At 33.6% G+C, this 21247-nt stretch overlaps 1 protein-coding gene across 5 annotated transcripts in view; it reads right to left on the reverse strand.

Annotated features, from left to right (window-relative positions):
- Positions 1-21247, reverse strand: part of ASCC3 (activating signal cointegrator 1 complex subunit 3) — a 374689-nt gene that overhangs the window by 332286 nt on the left and 21156 nt on the right. For 3 of the 5 annotated variants that reach the window (XM_518652.9, XM_009451715.5, XM_063813310.1), the window contains one exon: positions 9148-9707. In XM_518652.9, the coding sequence (XP_518652.6) occupies positions 9148-9707 (560 nt within the window). Of the gene's footprint in view, positions 1-9147; positions 9708-19953; positions 20420-21247 lie in introns of those variants that run through there. The other 2 variants (XM_063813309.1, XR_010158117.1) reach the window with 2 other exon arrangements.

Raw genomic sequence — 21247 nt, forward strand, 5'->3', positions numbered from 1 at the left:
TTACAAACTGATATTATCCAAAATGTTTTTATTTATCTCAAATACAATTAACAGAAACATATCTTTGTTTTACTAATAAAATGCATTTATCTTATTTCTTCCCCATATCAATATATTACATGTAACTCTCCATACATCTAATCCAAGTATCCATGTGCTCTTCCAAATCATTCCTAACAACATTCATTATATCACATACAATTTTCCAGCATTCCCTTCTTAAAAGTATGTATGAAAGATCCAAAAGGAGAGACTTAAGAAAGCAAGATAATGGGAGGAGGTTGATTAAACTTTGTTAGATACCTTTTATGTCCCCAAACTTAAAAGTACTTGGCACAGAGTACAGAATTAATGACCGAATAAATGAATGAGTGAACAGTATCAAACAGAGTAGTATGAAATTTGTCAAACTGTCTTACTCCTTGAGCAACCATTCCAATCAAGAGCAAATTAGTTCAAAATCTGTTATTGCCATAAATTGGAAACATATATTTAAGCTCCTCATTGTGAGCTTAATATATTAATAATGCTTTTTTACCCACATCTATAACAAGACAATATATGGCCTCAAAAATGCTTCAGGTTGACAGGTATCTTAAAAGTCATAAAAATCCGACTTTCCACAAATCCCAACAAAAGTGATGATTCAGCATGTTCTTCTACATCTTCAATAACAAGTCTCACTACTTGCCAAAAGAGGTTGGTATATTTAAAGGACTTTGAAAATTGAAAAGGTTTGACTGAGCTGAGATCTGTCCTTACATATTTTTTACCCAGAAATCCTAGTTATAACCCTTGGACCACCCTTCTTCCATATACAGCTCTTCGAGTATTATGCTCATCTCTCTATCTCACTGGAGCTTTCTCTTTAAAAGGACTACCAACTGCAGTTTTTTCTTAAGTGGGAAAAAAGCAACATACAACCAAGATCAATAAAATATATGGCTTGGGTTTTCCTAATACAGATTATAAAACTTCAAAGATCTGTAATAGCAGATAAATTACTTCAACTATGTTGATCTTTCCTAAACATCACAGTCAGCTAAAAGTAGAACACAGGATTCTTGAGTTTTCCTCATGAAAATTTTATCCCTTTTAAAGTAAAAATAGTAATGAATAACCTTAAATAGCAGACAATGTGGAAGTGAAAAGAAACTTGGGAGAAAATGGGCATATCACTTTAGAGTAAACAGTATGAACATATTCAGATATATACCCACAAATTAAAGACAGACAAAAGATACATCTGATCCAAATAACTCTCCACCCAAAACCAGTGAGTACTTTTGTATGCAAAATTTTTAGTGATAGGAGTACATTCAAAAAGTTTATATACACCTGAGTAAATATTTAGCATAAGAGTCTTTTTGTTTTTGTTTTTGACAGGCTCTCACTCTGTCACCAGCCTGGAGGGCAGTGGCATGGTCATGACTCACTAAAGCCTCAACCTCCCAGGCTCAAGCAATCCTCCCACCTCAGCCTCCCAAGTAGCTGGGACTATAGGCACATGCCACGCCAGGCTTTTTTTTTTTTTTTTTTTTTTTTTAAGCGTAAGAGTCTTTATTGCAATGTTATTTATAACAGTAAAAAACTAGATAAAACTTGAATCTTCAATAGCAAATAATACTACTACTCTGCAACCATTAAAAATTATTACATTATAGATTATTCTCATTGAAAATGTTAAGGAACATAAAAGCAGGTTCAAAATTATATATCCTGTGTGACCTAGTTTTTAAGTGTTTTTATTTTAAAAGATATATACTCCAAAATATTTGCAGTGATTATGACTGAATAATGGTGGGTTCACAGATGATATAGTTCCTGCATTCTGCTTATACAAGACCTAAATTTTCTAAAATTATGGATATATTTTTCAAAATTAGAAAACGAGTTGTATAAAGAATGGGTGGCAATTAAAATTGAAATTTCCATCACTATACTGAAAAAAAAAAGAGAAAAAATTGATTGGTATCTAATAAAACACTGTGGCTTCATTAGTAGCCATAAACTGAGAAAACTAGAGGGACATAAGAGAAAAAATGGTGGCAAAATCACAATAAGAAACAAATCAAAAAATGTTCTTTCCTTCGGAAAGATAAAAGAGTCATTCTCTTACTAATCCTTTTGCTTGCATCTTCTCCTACAGAGAATATTAGCTTAAAAAAGAAAAGAGCGGAACAAAACCCATAAATATTGAATGCTAGCTACAGCAAAGGAGATAATAGTAAGGAACATCCTAGCCCTTCAAATAAGTTCAGGTATGCAGACCCTGACAGAGCATATCATGAGGTTCAAGAACCACTTATACATTTGATCTCAGAATCACTGCTATCTCTTGAGAAATATTTTTTAAAAAAATAGTAAGTGTCAGATGAAGGCAAAAGTCCCCAATTTGAAAAAAGAAAAGATAAAAGTCATGGATTGTGAAAACTACTTAATTGTAAGCTTGACATCAACAAATGGCAATGTGAATTTACAAAAAAAGTCATGACAAAATAATCTTAATTCTTATGAAATTATTAGGTTAGCAGTTCCTAAATTGGCAAAGCAACTGGAAGTGTGACATCTTTGAAGATGATGGGGAAAAGCATTCTACATGTCGGTACTATTAGAACACTAAACAGCTGTATCCAAATTGTGTTGATAATGGATTAATGTCAACATAGAAGAAAACTGAAGTTGTGCATATTAAAAAAAAAAAGACTAAGGAACGAAAAACATAACCCATCATATGTCTAAAAGACAGTCATATAGGAGTTGATGCCTATGACTTTGTTGCCCCATTGCACACATATAGGACTGAATGGCAGTAGGAGTATTATCAGTTAGCAAAAGAAATAATTTACAAGATAACTACTCCAGAAAGAGATGGGATACCATTTGAATAAAAGAAGCTCTTCATTAGAATAAGTATACCTCATTACATGAGGATCACCATTTCCATAGAATTCTAAACACACAAATACCACACTGGATGGAGAAATTCCATGATTCTAAACATTCTTGTAAAGGATAATTTTCAATTCAGGCAGCGGGGTAGAGGCTCTTCTGATTATTTGGTGAAAAGACAACAAAAAACCAATACATATTGGTCCTCATAGCTGAAAGGACACTTTTAATTCCAATCTGGCTGATATGATATCATAGCTCAGCAGTATTAAGGCACCAAAAACAATGTACAGCACCTAATGAATGGAGAACTTTTTCATAAAGCACTAATGTGAATCTTTCAGTACAGCAACATTTTAAATACCCTATTCTAGTTACAAAAAAAACTACTACAACCTCTTTATCAAATTGTAATACACACATTAAATGAGCGGTTCTCAAAGTGTGAGCCAGAATCTCTAAGATCCTTTCAGAAGATATATGAGGTGAAAATTGTTTTCATAATCATACTAAAACATTATTTAACTTTTTCATTCTCATGTTCTCATGAGTGTAATGTAGTGGACTTTTGCAGAGGCTACATAATGTAATGTGTGATATCAGAATATACTGAATGCAAAAGTATATATGGGAATCTAGCTGTCTTCTATTAAGCCAAACATTGAAATGATTTATAAAAATATGATATAATGCCACTCTTCATACTTTTTTTCTGATTTTAGAAAATAGTTATTTTTCATAAAAATGTTATTTATACTATAGTAATATGATAGATTTAGTATTATTATTTTAAATGATTTGGGGCTGGGTGCAGTGGCTCATGCCTACAATCCCTGCACTTCAGGAGGCCGTGGTGAGAGGATCACTTGAGGCCAGGAATTCATGACCAGTCAGGACAACATCATAGAACCCTGTCTCTACAAAACATTCTTTAAAAAATTAGTTGTGTGTGGTGAGGCATCCTTGTAGTCCTAGCTACTAGGGAGTCTGAGGCAAGAGGATTGCTTGAGCCCAGGAGTTACAGGTTATAGTAAACTATGATCATGCCACTACACTCCAGCCTGGGTGACAGAATGAGACTCTGTCTCTGAAAGAATAATAAGAAAGACTAAAAAACAAATGATTTAATAGACATTTATTAAATTAATATAGTAAAAATTCAATTTTAATTTCAAACATGACAAATATCAATAGAGTTCAATAACATAAAGAAAAATTATGAGGTTCTTAGTAATTTTTAAAAGTGCAAAAGAGTTTTGAGAACAAAAAACTTGAGAATCATTGTATTAAAGCAAGCTAATTATTCTCCACCAAATTTTCAAAGGATGACAGAATCATTTCCAATGCAAATAAGTTCCAAAAAATACACAGCCTTCCCTCAGAAGACAATCTAACCAAATAACTCACACTGCTTGACATCAGACACATATCTGGAGGTTCAGAAATGAACTTGCATGGGTCAAGTAACGCCATCTGCATAGAGTCAAGAGATAATACTAACAGCAAATGTCAAATCACAAATGCTATAAAGAAGCAGCCCATCTGCACAAAAGCAAACTACGGTTGTATCAATAAAACTCAAAACTCTCTTTTTCTAAAAACTGATTATACAATAACTCTATCAGTATTACATCAGCATTAATAGCTTTGCAAATAGCATGTAATATTGAAATAATACTGAGATATGTATACTTCAATACATCTCCAATATGCTAGCCTTTCAGATCCCACTTTACATATTTCTCAAGTGTATTTTTATTAACATCTTTTCCATCTTAACAAGAACTATTAATATCAGAACTCACTTCAAAAACTTAATCCAAAAGATTTTCTTTAGGGTAGTCAGACATTAAAAAGCCAGGCAGGAAAAAAATAAAAATAACTAAATAATTCCCTGAATTAAGACCTCGCTTTTAAATATCATTTTATTATTTGAAACATCCATAGCTAAGAAGGCATAGATAAAAATTTATTTACTGACATATAAGGTATACACCTAAATAAAAGTTTGACTGTGCAACTATATGGTGCAAACACTTGAGAACCTGGTCTGTGAAACATTATGTCTCATATATATTATCTCACAAATCCTCACAGCAACACTGTGAAGCAAATATTTCACAAATTAGAGAAATGGGGTTCACAAGAGCTTAGTAATTTGCCCATAGTCAATAAGACATAAGCAAACAGAGACAAAATTTGGCCTGGCTTTATAAGAAAAGAAATTCCTTCAAAGAGCCTTGCCAGTTAATGTTCTTTTCTTCAAAAAATCTGATGGCATACTAGATAGGAATGGTAGATCTACACTGAGAAAAAAAGTCCCAGAATTTCTACCACTCTTTTGCTTTGTGACTTTAGTAAACAACTGAGCCTCAGTTTTTTTAACCTTTATAAAGAGGATATCACTCCTACACATTGCAGGACTGTGAAGAAGCTGGTTAGGTTAGAGAAGAAAGCCTGGTTCGGGTCCATACATAACAGGCACTTAAAACCTGGTAGCTTTACTGTTGTTAATACTACTACTTTCTAGGGGAAAATTTTCTGTTGAAAGTCCATTAGTTATACCATTCCAGTAGAACGAACCCTACTGCTACAATTCTGGTTCTGAAACACCCGTAGCAGGAAGACAATCTGTACCAATAATGGACAGGTTTTGATTAAGAAAATAACATGGAGTATTCAAGTCTTATTCACTTACGGGTGTTAAAATGCACTTCTAAAAGTGAATAAAATTCAAGAACATAAAGAACCTTAAAGATTTCTAGCCAATCAAATTCTAAGGCTTAATCATAATGCCTACAGTCTTACCTGGAAAATTACAGAAGCCAAAAGAAGAAATGCTCTTAGAAGAAAGTAACATAGAGGCTCAAGGTAGGGAGGGAAAAGGGGATGATATTGGCAAAAGCTAAGAAGTGGGTTGTTTTATTAGTACAACACGCAGGAGGACACAGATGTACTTTCTATGTAATGAATTCCCTGAGGAATAATTAAAACTCATCTTAAACAGGTCTAAAACAGGAGAACATAGATGTGCTTTCTATGTAATAAATTCCCTGAGGAATTATTAAAATTTATCTTAAACAGGATCTAAAAGTTTCATCCTTTTATTTCAGCCAATTCCTTATTTGAAACTCTAAAAGGAAAAGATCTTGTTTCTAAAGAAATTGTGAATTAAGAGTAGATGTCAATAATTCCCCTACATAAATTTAAGATGCTTAGCTTCAAAACACAGGAATATGTACAAATCTACTTAAACTTCAGTGCGCCTGTGTACTTTGTCAGAATGTCTGAATTTACATCCTGGATCCACTGTCTACTCTGTAACTCCAGACAAATTTCCCAACATCTCTAAACTCAATTTGCTAATCCATAAAATACCTGCCACCAGAGAGCAATAATCTATGGGACGGACAAAGCATTTACTTAAGGTACCAGCAAAGCAGACCAGGAAAGTTAGAAAAACTTCTCAAAACAGAACTTGATGTTTGAAAAAGACATCAACTTTGTCACCACGGTAATAAATGAAATTTTGTTAGATTTTCTTATGTTTGCTTTAGTATGCTATTTTTAAAAAAATTTTAATCACATATGGGAGAGGAGGAGAAATGCCTCAGAGTGTAACCTTTTCAGTTCTTAGGGCTTCTAACATCTTAATCCAGCACTGCCTATCTCAAAGCACTGCTATAAAGATTAAATGAAGTCATGCACATAAAGCACTTAACATGCCTTATGTCACATATTAATGTCAGTTATTATTATTACTATTGTCATTAGTCTTATTCCTCTCCACGTTTCAGTCAGAAATCTCTCTTACACAGTCCTTGTGGTAAATGTAATCATATGAATATACTTTTTATTCCCATGTTTCTAACACTAGTTTAACAATAACATAAAGGTCTTTTTAAAAAAGACTTTAATAGCTAGCCCTTAAAAATGGATTTATCATCAATTAGTCATTATGTCAATTAACTATTCAGAGCTGGGAAACCACAGGTTGAGAAGAATTTTTGCCATCAGCATAGAAGTAGCTTTATATGCTTTTCTTAGATTATATGTAAAAATATTCCCATGGTTCTGCTACATTTCTGGAGCAAGAGCACACAGCATGCTACATAAATATTCCTATTTAAATAAAGAGTCAAGTAAAAGCTTAAAAAGAAATAGAAATTAACTGTTATCATATGAACTGATGGCCTTTTTAATTATCCTCTTTCCAGGCTTAAGTATTTAGAAGTAAATAGACAACACATAAGGTATAGCACACCCTAAAGTGAAAACAACACTGGTCAAGAACAACCGCAGTGAAACAACTGTAGGGAAACAATTGTAGAAAACTACTGAAGCATCACTTGAAAATTATACTGAAAATTTGCCATAACAACAGAATATAACATATAACAGCAAAGAATTGTATCTAAAATATAAAGCATGAATAATCTATACTGCAGGACAAAAATTATGATAATGATTGTCCATTTTCATATACGAACAGGAAAACCAAAACACTGACTACATAAAACCATACAGAACTACCACTCAAGCCACTGACAGGATGTGAAATATCAACTTACATGTTAAACTATCCATTAACTCTGGTTGAAAAAAATCATTGAACCAGACTATGCAGACTTCAGTGTGGCTTGTCATACACCTTAACAAGGCACTCAGCCCTCACCTCCTTTGGCTCTTACCTATCTGCATACCTTGTTTCTCAGCACTCCATCTTTGCATCTTGCATGCTTGCTGTACAGAGCTACAGCTCTCTGCAAACAGTGTTCAAGCCTGAAATATGCTCCCTACCTTTCTGGTCCACTTGAAAGAGTTAAATCTAGTCATATTTTAAGAATTGGTTCAAGCTTAACCTTCTCTATGCATACTTTTGCTACCATACTAACACCTCTATAAAATCTATGACTTGTTCTTTTATGCACCCATTTTCTTTGCATGTAGTATTATAATACCTATGATATTTCAGTACAGTTACTTGTTGACATGTCTCCTCCTGCTAGACAATTAATTCTGAGAACAAGTTTGCTATCTTATTCATCCTTTTATGTTCAGTAAATAGCACTGTACCTAGCAATACAATAAGCATACAATAAACATATGACAAATGAAGCTATTATGAAAAAAATCTAGCACAAATACTACCCTTCCAACAATCAGATTCAGTTACATACTTTAAAATTGTGGTGAAAGACTAAGAAATACAAACTTACTGTAGATATTCAGAAGTGAAAGTAATGGTTTTATGGCTTACTAAGAAAATAAAATATCCATTAATTAGATATTTATAAGTTTCAGTTTATTATAATCATAATTGGATAACTACTATGTATTCAATTATGATGAGCAAATATTAGTAAAATTTTCTTCGTAAATCACAATTTTTAAAACAATATTATGTTCAGAATGTTAGAGAAAATTTAATAGTGAGAACAGATCTGATAAAAATTAAACCAAGTGTAAAACATTCGCGGTAAATAAGACTGATCACAGAATTAATGATATAATATCTTACTTCCAAACTAATGTTAGTTGGCGTAACACCTATGGGTTAAGTCCTCCAATACCTACTTAGCTAATTCTCTAAATTAATTTTTCTCTGAAAAATACAGCTAGTATTTTTTCTGTATTTCCGATACTCAATGTGATTTAAAAATTCTTAATTCCAATAATAATGACAAAAATAATCACAGCTACCACATAATGATTATTTAACATGTTACTTACCATTTTGCATACATCACATTCAATCCTTATAACAATTATCTATCTTGATATTGGTGTCTCCTTGAGATAGCCCAACAAGAAAACTGAGCTTCTGAGAGATTAAGTTACCTAAAGTGTCACAACCAGTAAGTGGAAAGGGAAGAACAAACTGATTTCAAAGCCTGTCCTTTCTACAACAGTAGGCCATCCCTCTTAATCTTTCATGAAATATATTACTCATTCAATTTGTCCAGTATTAAAATTAAGTTGACATCAAACCAGCACTGTCCCAGTAACCAGAGCATGTGGACACCCAACTATTGTCTGCCGACTCCTCTGCTACACTCATTACACTTTCAGACCTCCTGTAACTATCCATTAGGAACGTATATACAGGCCTGCTATGTGAAACCATTTGGCTATAGATTCAACTACTATACAGAACATTAAAGAACTTTCTTTGCTAACCACCCATGTTTAAAAAACACTATTTCATTAGGATAGTTTACATTAATATAAAAAAATAAATCATTTCAACTATACCTCATCCTGAAGTTCATCACCACTTTTAATAGAAGCAAGCATATCATATAAAGTACAGCAAAGATCTTCTACTCTTGGCACTTCAGTCATTTCCTTCAAAGTTGAATTTAGGTACTTTTCAACTTCACACCACAAAAAGGAGCCATTTGTTTTTTCCACAGGCTTGAGTTCTGGGGTGCAAGCCTCCTGGAGATGTTCATTCAGAAACTTCTTATAATCTAGGCTTATAGTTTTCTGAGTTTCACCATTTATTGGCAGTTCGTCAAAGTGGTCCAAATCATGCATGTCAAATGAAAATGCTAAATTTTTACCAAAAAAAACCCTATCGCCATGTTCTTTTTCTGTCATCTGCACAAGAGCAGTAAGATCATCTTGACTAAAATGAGAAATAATTCGATTAGTAGCATTACAAGCTGCAGTGGCAGATGATGAAGGAAAGGGGCCAAACATCTGTTTGATAGCCTTTGTTTCCTTGTGACCAACAGAGTCCTTCAAGTGAAATGTCATGAAGAGAAATGCAGCCCCACTTTCAATTGCTTCTCTCCCATTATCAGTTCCAACTATTCAAAGACAAAAGAAACAGTATTAGCTCAATTGAATCATGGTTCAAGTCACGATCATCCAAAAAATTACCACAAATATTCTCCTGAGTAAATCTAACAGTCAAATCATAGCAATAGACCAGGTGTAATGGCTCCATATAATCCCCACACTCTGGAAGGTCAAGGCAGGAAGATCACTTGAGTCTAGGAGTTCAAGACCAGCCTGGGCAATATGGTGAGAACCATCTCTACAAAAATTTTTAAAAATTAGCCAGGTATGGTGGTGTGCACCTGTAGTCCCAGCTACTCAGGAGGCTGAGGTGGAAGGATTGCTTGAGCCTGGAAGGTTGGGGCTGCAGCGAGCCATGATTGTGTCACTGTACTCAGCCTGGGCAACAGTGTGAGACCTTGTAAAAAAAACAACAAAAACATAACAATAAAGACAGATAGCCAATTTAAGGAGCAGGAACCAACCCATTCCTGAAGAACTATTTATTTCCCAAAGAACTATTTTAGGTAAATCATTATCAGTAATTATTATGTATCTAAGTGCAGAAACTACCTAGTAACAATCCTTACAGCTTCTTTCTAAAAACAACTTGAGACACTAGCTAAAACTCACTTTAAAACTAATTTTAAAGATTGATTTGATGAGCTAGTTAAATAAACCAAAGTAAGGTACAGAAAACAATCTGAATTATAGACTTTTGGAGCTTCAAGGAAACCTCAAAAATCTATAATTTTCTTTCCAATTTGTACCATAAACCTGAGATGGCAAGAAATACTTCTATAGTTCTCATTCAAAAACATTTAATACCATCAAGGATATTTATTAAGCTGAAGATAAAGTTAGTCATATTATAAAATAAAAGAGAAAGCTCCTGTTTAAAAGAGGCTAGAAGTAAATATAAGAAGAATCAGCCTCTAATTTATTTAAGGCATTTTCTCATATCCAATTTTCTCAAATAAAAAAAAGAATCTGTATTTCTGACATGGGTTTCAAAGAATATTCTTAGAGAAGAAAAGAAGAATTTAAATCTTCAAAAGGCCCCAAAAGCTATGTGACTTACCTAAATACTGTTAAAGTTAATAATGTAATGAATACTGGTATCTTTCTAAAAAACATGACTCTGCAGTTGCTCCTGCCTGTAATCCCAGCACTTTGGGAGGCTGAGGTGGGTGGATCACCTGAGGTCAGCAGTTCGAGAACAGCCTGGCCAACATGGTGAAATCCCGTCTTTACTAAAAATACAAAAATTAGCTGGGTGTGGTGCCACACACCTGTAATCCCAGCTACTCGACAGGCTGAGGCAGGAGGATCGCTTGAACCTAGGAGGCGGAGGTTGCAGTGAGCAGAGATAGCATCGCTGTACTCCAGCCTGGGTGACAGAATTGAGACTCTATCAAAAAAAAAAAAAAAAAAAGAAGGAAACATGACTCCAGTATCATTATTCACAAATCTTCCACAGCTTACTATAGCTTGATCCAAGCTCTTACACTGCCAGAAGCTGACCCCAGCATTTTATTTTCCAGTCTTATTGGCTATTATATATTTCCTGCTCCAGCCAAAAAGAATTTCTTAACCAAAAACCACGTTCTACCCCACTCTATGCCTATTTCTATATCATACTGATTCTTCTTCAAGGCCTCTGATTGTTCAAATCCTACCCATGTTTCAGAATATAGCTCAACTACCTCTTTCAAGATGAGTACAACGTTGAGTACATTGTACAAATACAATGGTATTGATGACAATACCACTGTAGTATTCCTCACTGTACTTAGCCCCAAATAGGTAGCTCCACAAAGATTAGTTGATTTAAACTAGACCCAGGCCTCACTGACACCAGATTAGTATTTTTATACTACATCAAACAGCCTGAGTCACTTTTTACTTTATCTGCTATTCAGTCATGTGTAGAAGATTAACAGTTTATAGGTAGGAAAATAAGCAATTTTACAATGTATATTTCCAATTTGTTCAAGTATGAAGTCTACTTTTACTGTTATAATTTACACAATTATCTGACATACAATTATTCTTTTAGTATTTAAGAAAATATATGAAAATCTATAAATAGTGCTTTTAAATTAATTCAATAGCATTTATGTACATTTATTTATTCATTCTATACATTTTACTTATAACTTATAAAACAGGATTTGGATAATTTGGGGATTATGGTACTTCTACAGATAATTTAAAGGGGTTGATAGAACTGATACTAAAGTCTGAGCAAAAATGGAATTCACATTTACAAACATTATCTACCATTGTAAATACACATTTTTTGTAAAGATAGTATTGTTAACACTTTGCATCTTGGGATTTTTTTTTAAATAATAATTTACTAAAAACTTTCACATAATTATCTCACTTTGTCCTACCAAAGTATCTCCATTTTATAGATGTTAAATGGAAACAGAATTTGAGTAATTAGGGAAAGATCAAACAGCTATTACATCATTAAACAAGATTAACATTAGTCGTCTAACTCCTAAACAAGTTATTTCCCCTATGTCACACTGATTCCCTGTAAATTCCTAGACAGTAGACTTATTTCTAATTCTTCTTTACAAAATAAATTTTAAAAATAAATAGGTCACCTTAAGAAATCAAATAGTGGAAGAACAGCCTTATTATCTAATGTAAAAGTGTAATTAACTTAAATATCCATTATTAGGTTACTGGTTGGATTCTGATATAGCCATATATTCACTAAATATAGTGCAGCAGATTTATATATCTTGCCTTTAAAAAGTCCACTAATAGTGGGTAAAAAAGCTATAAGCCCATGTTTGAAGAGAAAATAATTGTAGACTCACAGAAACATCAACAAAGATCAACTTTTTTGGAGTGTCAAATTTTTAATAACCATTAACTTAAATCTATAATTTCAAAAATCACAAATACTTAAAAAAATTTAAACCTTGCTGGGTTGTGGTGTTTCATAAATGTTAATACTCTACCCTAATTACCAACTCTCCTTCTGCACAACCTATGTGAAAGGGACACGTGTTCATACCACAGAACAGTTTTTCAACAGAGAATCTCTATATGCCTTACGGTTCTGGGAGTTCCACTAGCCAACACTATTTGTTAACATGGATGACTACACAACAGAAATAATGACTACGGCATTCTGAAAACAATGAACTTTTTCAGGGCACTAAAACATCAGATGGTAACTTCCACTTTCACCATCTTCCTGCAACCACCCCGGCTTGTCTTCCCTAAGGGGCACCCACCCCGGCTTGTCTTCCCTAAGGGGCACCGACATGCTTTCCAGCACACTGTCCGCATGAGATGACGTATGTAGGCGTAAGAGACTGGCTGTTAGTTAGCACGCTGCCCAGATGAGAGCCCTGATCAGATTGGAGCAGACGAAGGACCCCAGGTGCTGCGGCCGCAAAGGATGCACCACAGCTTGCTGGTACAGCCCACTCTGTTTTTTGGGTGACTAAAATGTATGAAAAGTTTGTAAAATGTAGACAAAGTATCTGAAGAAAATGATGCAGTCAGTTGTCTAATTAGCCAAAGCTATCCAAGGCCCAACTTACCCTCAACAAAAATGTAATTGGAAGGGAAACACTAAGCGATCCTCTATTAGCCGGCTGAACCACCACCCAATTGGCCACATCAGAAGGGGGAGATGGAACGGCTTTGGACAACGCGTGTGGTACACTTCTAAAGTAGAAAGGTGTTAGTCATGTTCTTGTTTTCTGACACTAAATCCAAAATTGAACATGTTACATTAACTGTAAGAATCCTGTTCCGAAATAGCCTTTTGTTCACTTCCCTTTATATTCTATATGTAATTTAATAATAAAAACGATTAGGTTTATGATCTTTGGTAAGTTAACATTTGCACCCAATTCTTAAAGCTTTTTCTGTCTGCTTCATATCACTCACTGTGGTCACCTTTCAAAGAGGAATCAGGATTTTAAGTTTAGATTTGGCCACAGATAAATTGATACACTAATCAACTGACGAAAAGTTTATATAAGACTTGATATAAAACTTCAGAACTCCAAACTTTTAAAGAAGGTACTCTAGAAACCTACATACTTGGGTATCTAACTTTCTATCCATAAAACACTGAATAACATAAGCTGTAAACCGGAAAACTGGCTCTACCCACCTGGCACTTCAACCGTAATATATTTAAAAGGATGCACTTAGAAGGTCCCTACAATACTTTTATTAAGAAGAAATACTCACCCTACTTTGCAGTTATATTGAGAGGAAATGGGATGTGAAATGCATAGTAAACTATAAGGCACTTCCCAGAATTAAAAAAAAAAAAAAAAAGTCAAAAGTGAAAGAGGCTTGCCAAAAATCACCATTAAGTAGCAGAGCATGATCAGAACTCAACTTGGCTGGCTGACTGGTATGCTTTTATTATAAATAATTTTCAAACTTAAAAAACCTTATATAGAACCTTACCATATAAAACGATATATTTGGTAGATTGTTACTATAAGATTATAAAATAATTTTTTAAAATCAAAGAGTTAAATGGTTACAATTGTCAATCATCCTCAACACACAATCTACGTCTGTTTTCTTTTGATTCAAAATATTAAGAATTAAGTGGTTGTAAGTTGTCACTTTTTTCTGTAGCCTACTTTAATAGTTGAGGAATCCTGGAAAAAGGATGAGTAGAAAATTTTAATTAAAGATTGAATTAAAATATCAATCTCTTGCATCCATAATTGATAAATATTCCTTTTTTTTTTTTTTTTTGAGACGGAGTCTTGCTTTGTCACCCAGGTTGGAGTGCAGTTTTGAGATGGAGTCTTGCTCTGTCACCCAGGCTGGAGTGCAGTGGCACGATCTGGGCTCCCTGCAACCTTCGCCTCCTGGGCTCAAGTGATTCTCCAGTCTCAGCCTCCTGAGTAGCTGGGAGTACAGGCACACGCCACTATGCCTAGCTAATTTTTATATTTTTTTTAGAGTCATTTCACAATGTGGCCCAGGCTGGTCTCAAACTCCTGAGTTCGGGTGATCCACCTATCTTGGCCTCCTAAAGTGCTGGGATTACAGGCGTGAGCCACTGTACCCAGCCAATAAGTATTCAATTTAGAAGTTGTCAACAAATGAGTTCCTTGACCAGTTAAATCCTCAGAGATTAGCTGATTTTTTTGAATCTGGCAAGTATGATGATGTTTTCTTTTACAAATATGTAAAACACAGGACCTTACCTACAACATTAGATACAACAAAGTACATTATTTAACAAAATACAAAAATGATTCAACTTGAATATAAAATATACCATGTCCCCATAATTTTTCCCTCTATATATTCCTGTTCATTTCCCATTAGTGTAATTATTAAACAAGTACAATATCTAAACTAGTCTCATGAATCTTGCTAATATTTTCCTCAATTTTACAGAAAAACTCAGATACAAACAGATTACATAACATACTGATGCTACAAGAACAAGCCAGGTACTTTTTTTTTTTTTTTTTGAGGGGGAGAGTATTAAACCATCTTTCAAATGATCACAAAATTATCAAACTTTTGACATAACAGAGGTAGGCATTTTCCATGTGGCTTTTGGGGGAATAAAATAAACAATTTCTGTGATATAATTTTAAAATTGCCTAAGTAATGTAATTCAGTATAATAAGCCTCATGTATTTTAGAGTATATAACTCTTTCCGTGCATGAAAGCACCTTTAGCAATACCTTGCATTAAACAGGGAAAGTATTCAAGAAATGTTCAATATAGTAATTTGAAGGAGTTACTTAAATGTTAAAATTATTACTACATTTACATAAAAACTGTTGCCTTTGGGATGAACAAATAAAGGAAAGCAAACAAAGATATTTGTTAGAAAAAAATAGTAGTAGTACAAAAGATTAAAAATAGTTCAAGGCATTTCCCTATGTTTTAGAAATAGCCATTTAATTTTATGTACATTCATTACAAAATGTGAATACTCAACTTGCAACTTTAAGGCAGCAACCAGCCACTATATTACCTTTCCAGTAGTATAAAATCCTGCATCAAATTACAATGTAACTTCCCAAGCAACCAAATAGCTAACATAAAAGTTTGAATTACACTTCATATAAAAGCTTCCTATAATAAAACCATCATTTTGAGCATCACTAAGGAAATTAAAACAAATCATATAGCTCACTGAGATTTAACTTCCATTTTAGATTGTTTTAACATCCAAGGAAAAACAAACAAAAAAGATTATTTTCACTTCAGTGCAACACTTCAGTATTGTATCCATATATCAGATGCTTATTAATATTATACTCGTAATACTATTTAAAAGTATCACTTTTAAAATGCCTCTACTAAGGAATGCAGTTTTAAATTTTCTTATATTTAAGGAATCATAATTTGTTAATGAAAACTAATCTACTAATAAACTAAAGCAAATTGTCAAGAACCTTTTTTTTTTTTCTTTTTTAGAGACAGGGTCTGACTCTGTCACCCAGTCTGGAGTGCAGTGGCACAATCTTGGCTCACTGCAGCCTCTGCCTCCTGGACTCAAGCCATCCTCCAAACTCAGCCTCCCGAGTAGCTGGGACTACAGACGTGCACTACCATGCCTGGCTAATTGTTTTTGTATTTTTTGTAGAGATGGGGTTTCACCATGTTGTCCAGGCTAGTCTCAAACTCCTGAGCTCAAGCAATCCACCCGCCTTGGCCTCCCAAAATTCTGGGATTACAGGCGTAAGCCACTGTACCCAGCCAGTATCCATTCTGTTTACAATTGTTTAGCTATATTCCCAGGTAATCTGAATTACCTATTTACACAGCTGATACATTTGCAAAGTACTCTTGATTTTTATAAAGTTATCCAGCTTTTTAAAATTTCTCTTGTAAAATGGACATAAATATAACACCTCTGTCTTTGAAACATTCAAAACACAATATAATGCTGTCCAATGTTACCTTCTCTATGAATTCTTTCCTGACTTACCTAAGCAGTTTCCTGCCCTTTGAACCAGTACATCACTGGACACATTACATCTGTCATAACATTTAACCCATAGAAGCAACTATTTGTTTACTAATGGTTATTAGCACATCTAAGTTATAATAAAATTATTAATTGACAGCCACTTATCAGTTTAACCCTAGGCACTTTATACTACTACTTAACATCACAACAACTACAGAGGGTGAGAACTGTTATCACCATATTATAGAAAAGAGGTTTAGTGATATTAATTAGCTACCCACTAGTAACTGACAGAACTGAATTTGTACCCACATATATTAACTGATACTTTGAAATTATCCCAAACTATAAAAAAGTTAGAAATCTGAAAAGCAAATAAAGACAGTACAAGAAATATAGTTGCATCAAGTACACAGATATAATGCCTAGATGCGGAGCAGATATCTGGTGAATAAAAGGCAACAAATGTGAAGAAAAGGCCAAATCATTAGCACAGACTTGAGCCCTACCATTATCAAGCTGCTGACCTACATAGGGAACTTGTCAGATGAAACAAATTAACCCACTTGGTGGCTTTATCACAATAGGTTTTGATATTTGAGCTGAATGTATTCCTAACACATATATTTATGGATGTATAAATAGGTAACACAAATATAAAAATAGGCATGAGAATGAAAAACACCAATTTATTATACTTATGATACTGTTTACCAGGACCTGAGCAGGGTACATAGGAGTTCTCACCATGATAGCCAAACCTTAAGCTAAATAAATACACAAGCATGTGTTACTTATCAATCTGAAATACTTCTTATTTAATCTATGTAATATAAAAATCATAGTAATTCTTTTTATTGAATATAACAAGAAAATATACAGTACACATACAGTTCAAAGAATTATCAAAAAACGAACACACCTGTGTAATCTGGTTAACTACTTCAAGAATCAGAACATTATCAGCTCCCCAGAAACCTCCCTCATATTCACTCCTAGTCACTACCTCCTTCCTCAAAAGCAGCCACTATCCTGACTTCTAAAACCAGAGACTGGTCATGCCTAGTTTTCAGTTTCATATTAATGGAATCATAATATGTGTTGTATGGCTTCTTTTGTCAACATTATAAGATTCACTTACAATGTTATACATAGCTGTAATCTGTTACTGCTATAAGGCAGTCTACATACTACAACTTAAGCTTTTTAACAATGAACTGGGTTGTTTCTACATTAAGGCTATCACAAATAATGTTGCAATGAATGCACCTATTTTTGATATACATGTATGTACAAGCATTTTTATTGGATATTTATGTTCTAAGATTTAAAATTTCACTTGTCCAACCACAGTAGGTAATAGTAGACACTGTCAAACAGTTACTCAAAGTGGTTGTACCAATTGTAAACTCTAGCAGCAGTAGACAAAAATTCTAGTTCACATTCTTGATCCTAACAATAGGTATGTCAGTCTTTTACATTTTAACCATTCTAATGGGCATGCAGTGGCATATCCTTGACTACCAATGAAGCTGAAGCCCTTTTCATGTTTACTGGTCAACTATCTCTTGTGAAGTCCTTGTTCAAAGCTCTTACTCATGTTCATATAGGATTATCTGTCCTTTCCTTATTGATTTGTAGGAGCTCGTATTTAATCTGGATAAAAGCTCTCTTTTTGGTTATATATCTTGAAGCTATATTCTCCCACTCCATGTTTTGCCTTTTTGCTCTTAATAAATAGAAGGTATTAATTTTACTACAGTCCAACTTAATCATTCCCTTTGTACTTTTTGTTCTCTGTTTGATAAATTTTCGCACATACAAAGATCCTGAAGATACTCTTTTACATCTTTTAGAAGATGTATTGTTTTGTGTATCATGCTTAATTCTGTAGGCTGTTTAAAATTATTTCTAAAATAGGTACTTTTTTTCATCTGTATATGCAGTTGACCCAGCACCATATACTGAAAAAATAGCCTTGTCTCACTATTGTTTGGCCTTCATTATAAATCAAGTATATTTCTATCCGTAGGTTTGTTTCTGGGCTATATTCTGTCATACTAGTCCATTTGCCTATTCTTGGACCAACACCACACTGTATACTTATCTTTATAATAAGTTTTAATATCTACTAGAGTAAGTTCTCCCTTTTTATTTTTCAAAGTTAACCAGGCTGCTCTTTGCCTTTGAATTTCCATATAACTTTCATATTACCCTTGTCAATTTCCATACACACACACGCACACACACACACACACACACACACACACACCCTCAAACATAAGACTGTGCCTGGGATAGCACTGAATCTACAGATCAATTTGGGTAAAAAATATATCATTATAATAGTGAGTCTTCCAATTCTTGGTATATCCCTCTGTTTATTTAGATCTTCTTTAAATTCTCTCAATATTTTAGTTTTCCATGAAGTCTTGCTTATTTTTTGTTAAATTTACTCCTACGTATTTGATGTTTTTCATGCTTTTGTAAATGTAAAATAAATTAAAATTTATAAAATTTAAGGTAAAATGTATTACGTTACATAAAGATAAGTGTAATTTTTAATGTGCTTCTAGTAAGTAGAAATAAAATTGATTTTTATATTAACCTTGTTAAATTCATTTTCTACAGGTACAGTCATGTGAAAAATGGAAAAGTTTTTTTTCCAGTCTTTATGCCCTTACTTTTTCTTGCCATATTATGTTAGCAAGGATTTTTAATACAGTGAGAAACAGAAGTGGTAATAGGCATTTGTGTCTAATTCCGTACCTCAGGGAAGCTTCTAACTTTGTACCATTAAGTATGTTTGCTCCAAGTTTTTTATAGCTACTGCTTATCAGATTAACAAAATCCCCTTCTATTCCTAGTTTGCCGAGATTTTTTATCATAAGTAATGTTAGATATTCATAAAATGCTTTTTCTCTACTGAGTAATCATGTAATTTTTAAACCTTTATTACTTTACAACAAATCACCCTATCTTCTCATATTTATTAATCCACTCATTATAAACATTTGATCACACACACACATCATGTGTATTTCTTTTGCTGACACATTTGACAGTACATTTTAATCTTCATGAGATACCACTATATATACTGCAGTATGCTTCTCCTGAGATTTAGGATATCCTCTTACATAGCCACAACATTACCACACCTGAGATCTAATATTACCTAATGATGTCCAGCCCATATTCAGATTTCTCCAACGGCCCCAAAAATATGTAATTTTTTTCTGATTCAAGAGTCAATCAAGGATCATACATTACATTTTGATTATTATATGCCTTTAACCTCTTTTAATCTACAATAGTACTCTCATACCTTTTTAAATGACATTATGACATTCTCCATTAAAGCCATCATAGCATATAGATTTCTTTGTACTTAAGGTTTTTAATTACAGATTAAATTCCTTTAATAGTCAAATATTCAGATTTTCTATTTCTTCTTTTGTCCATTTTAGTCATTTTTGTCATCTTAGTCCTCTGAATCTGTCAGAAGCTCTGCTCATCTTCTCATCCTCCTCTTTTCCATCCAGCCTCCTCTTCTGGAATGGACAATTCACTTCTAGGAAAAAGTAGCCCAAATGCCAGGATCACATTTTCTGGGTTAATTTCTGCTTCCACATCTTGGCCCCAAAAATCTTCACTGCTTTGATAACTTCTCTGATATAGTCAAACAAATTTTGTATTTTGCAGTTTTTCTAGGTATTCTCTGTAGAGGGTTGTTCCACATTACCCTGTCTGCCACTTTGTGGGAAGTAAAACTCTTTGAACTCTTTTGCAATCTGCAATTTTCAAAATAACTGTCACAAATACTGCTATATCCCTTTAACAGGCCTTTATAATTCTAAATATCTACCATTATGTCCACACACAAAATTGCCAGATTCTGCTACTATCTTTTTATACTTCCTATTCCAGTCATTGCTTTATAAATGGCTTTCCACCCTAGATTTTGATCCCTCATTTTTTAACAGCAAAATCTTACTTCCTTGATAACTCACAAACTACAATGGATTTACAAATGCCTTAAACCATACTTTGTAAGCCACTCCTGTCCAACCTACCTTTTGATTCATAGTTTTCTTAAAGATGAAGTTATTAAAGGTAAGATGCATAAAAAAGTCAAAACTCATATAAATCAGGGCTTATAAATTAGAAAAAGCAAAACAAACAGGTCTTTTTATGACAAGTTGAATAGTGAAATAAACTAGTTCATTTCTGGCTGAGTCTTGATTTGCATCCATACTATAGTAAAATCACTAGATCAATGCACTCTGGGACAACTTCAAACATTCTGTTCTAGCTCTTGAAGAGATATTCAGTTTGACAGTTAGAGAGCTGATTAGGGAATGGTAAGGTCTTTCTACCCACTTGTCCACTACTCTTGGCCCCCATCGTAGTTTCTGTCTGCACTGTGCAAATCTTACTGGCCTCATGAAATAATTTAAATTCTTAAGTAACAGATATATGCCTAATACATAATGCATTTTACTGATTACTAGTCTCAGTCTTGACTTCTTTATTTTAAAAAGTTTATACTTAGAGCACATAAAATATACTGATGAAGTTTCATTGCCAACAGAATGTAGACTGTATCCTTCAACATTCAT

The sequence above is a fragment of the Pan troglodytes genome, chromosome 5 (genome assembly GCF_028858775.2).
Source record: "Pan troglodytes isolate AG18354 chromosome 5, NHGRI_mPanTro3-v2.0_pri, whole genome shotgun sequence".
NCBI lineage: Eukaryota > Metazoa > Chordata > Mammalia > Primates > Hominidae > Pan > Pan troglodytes.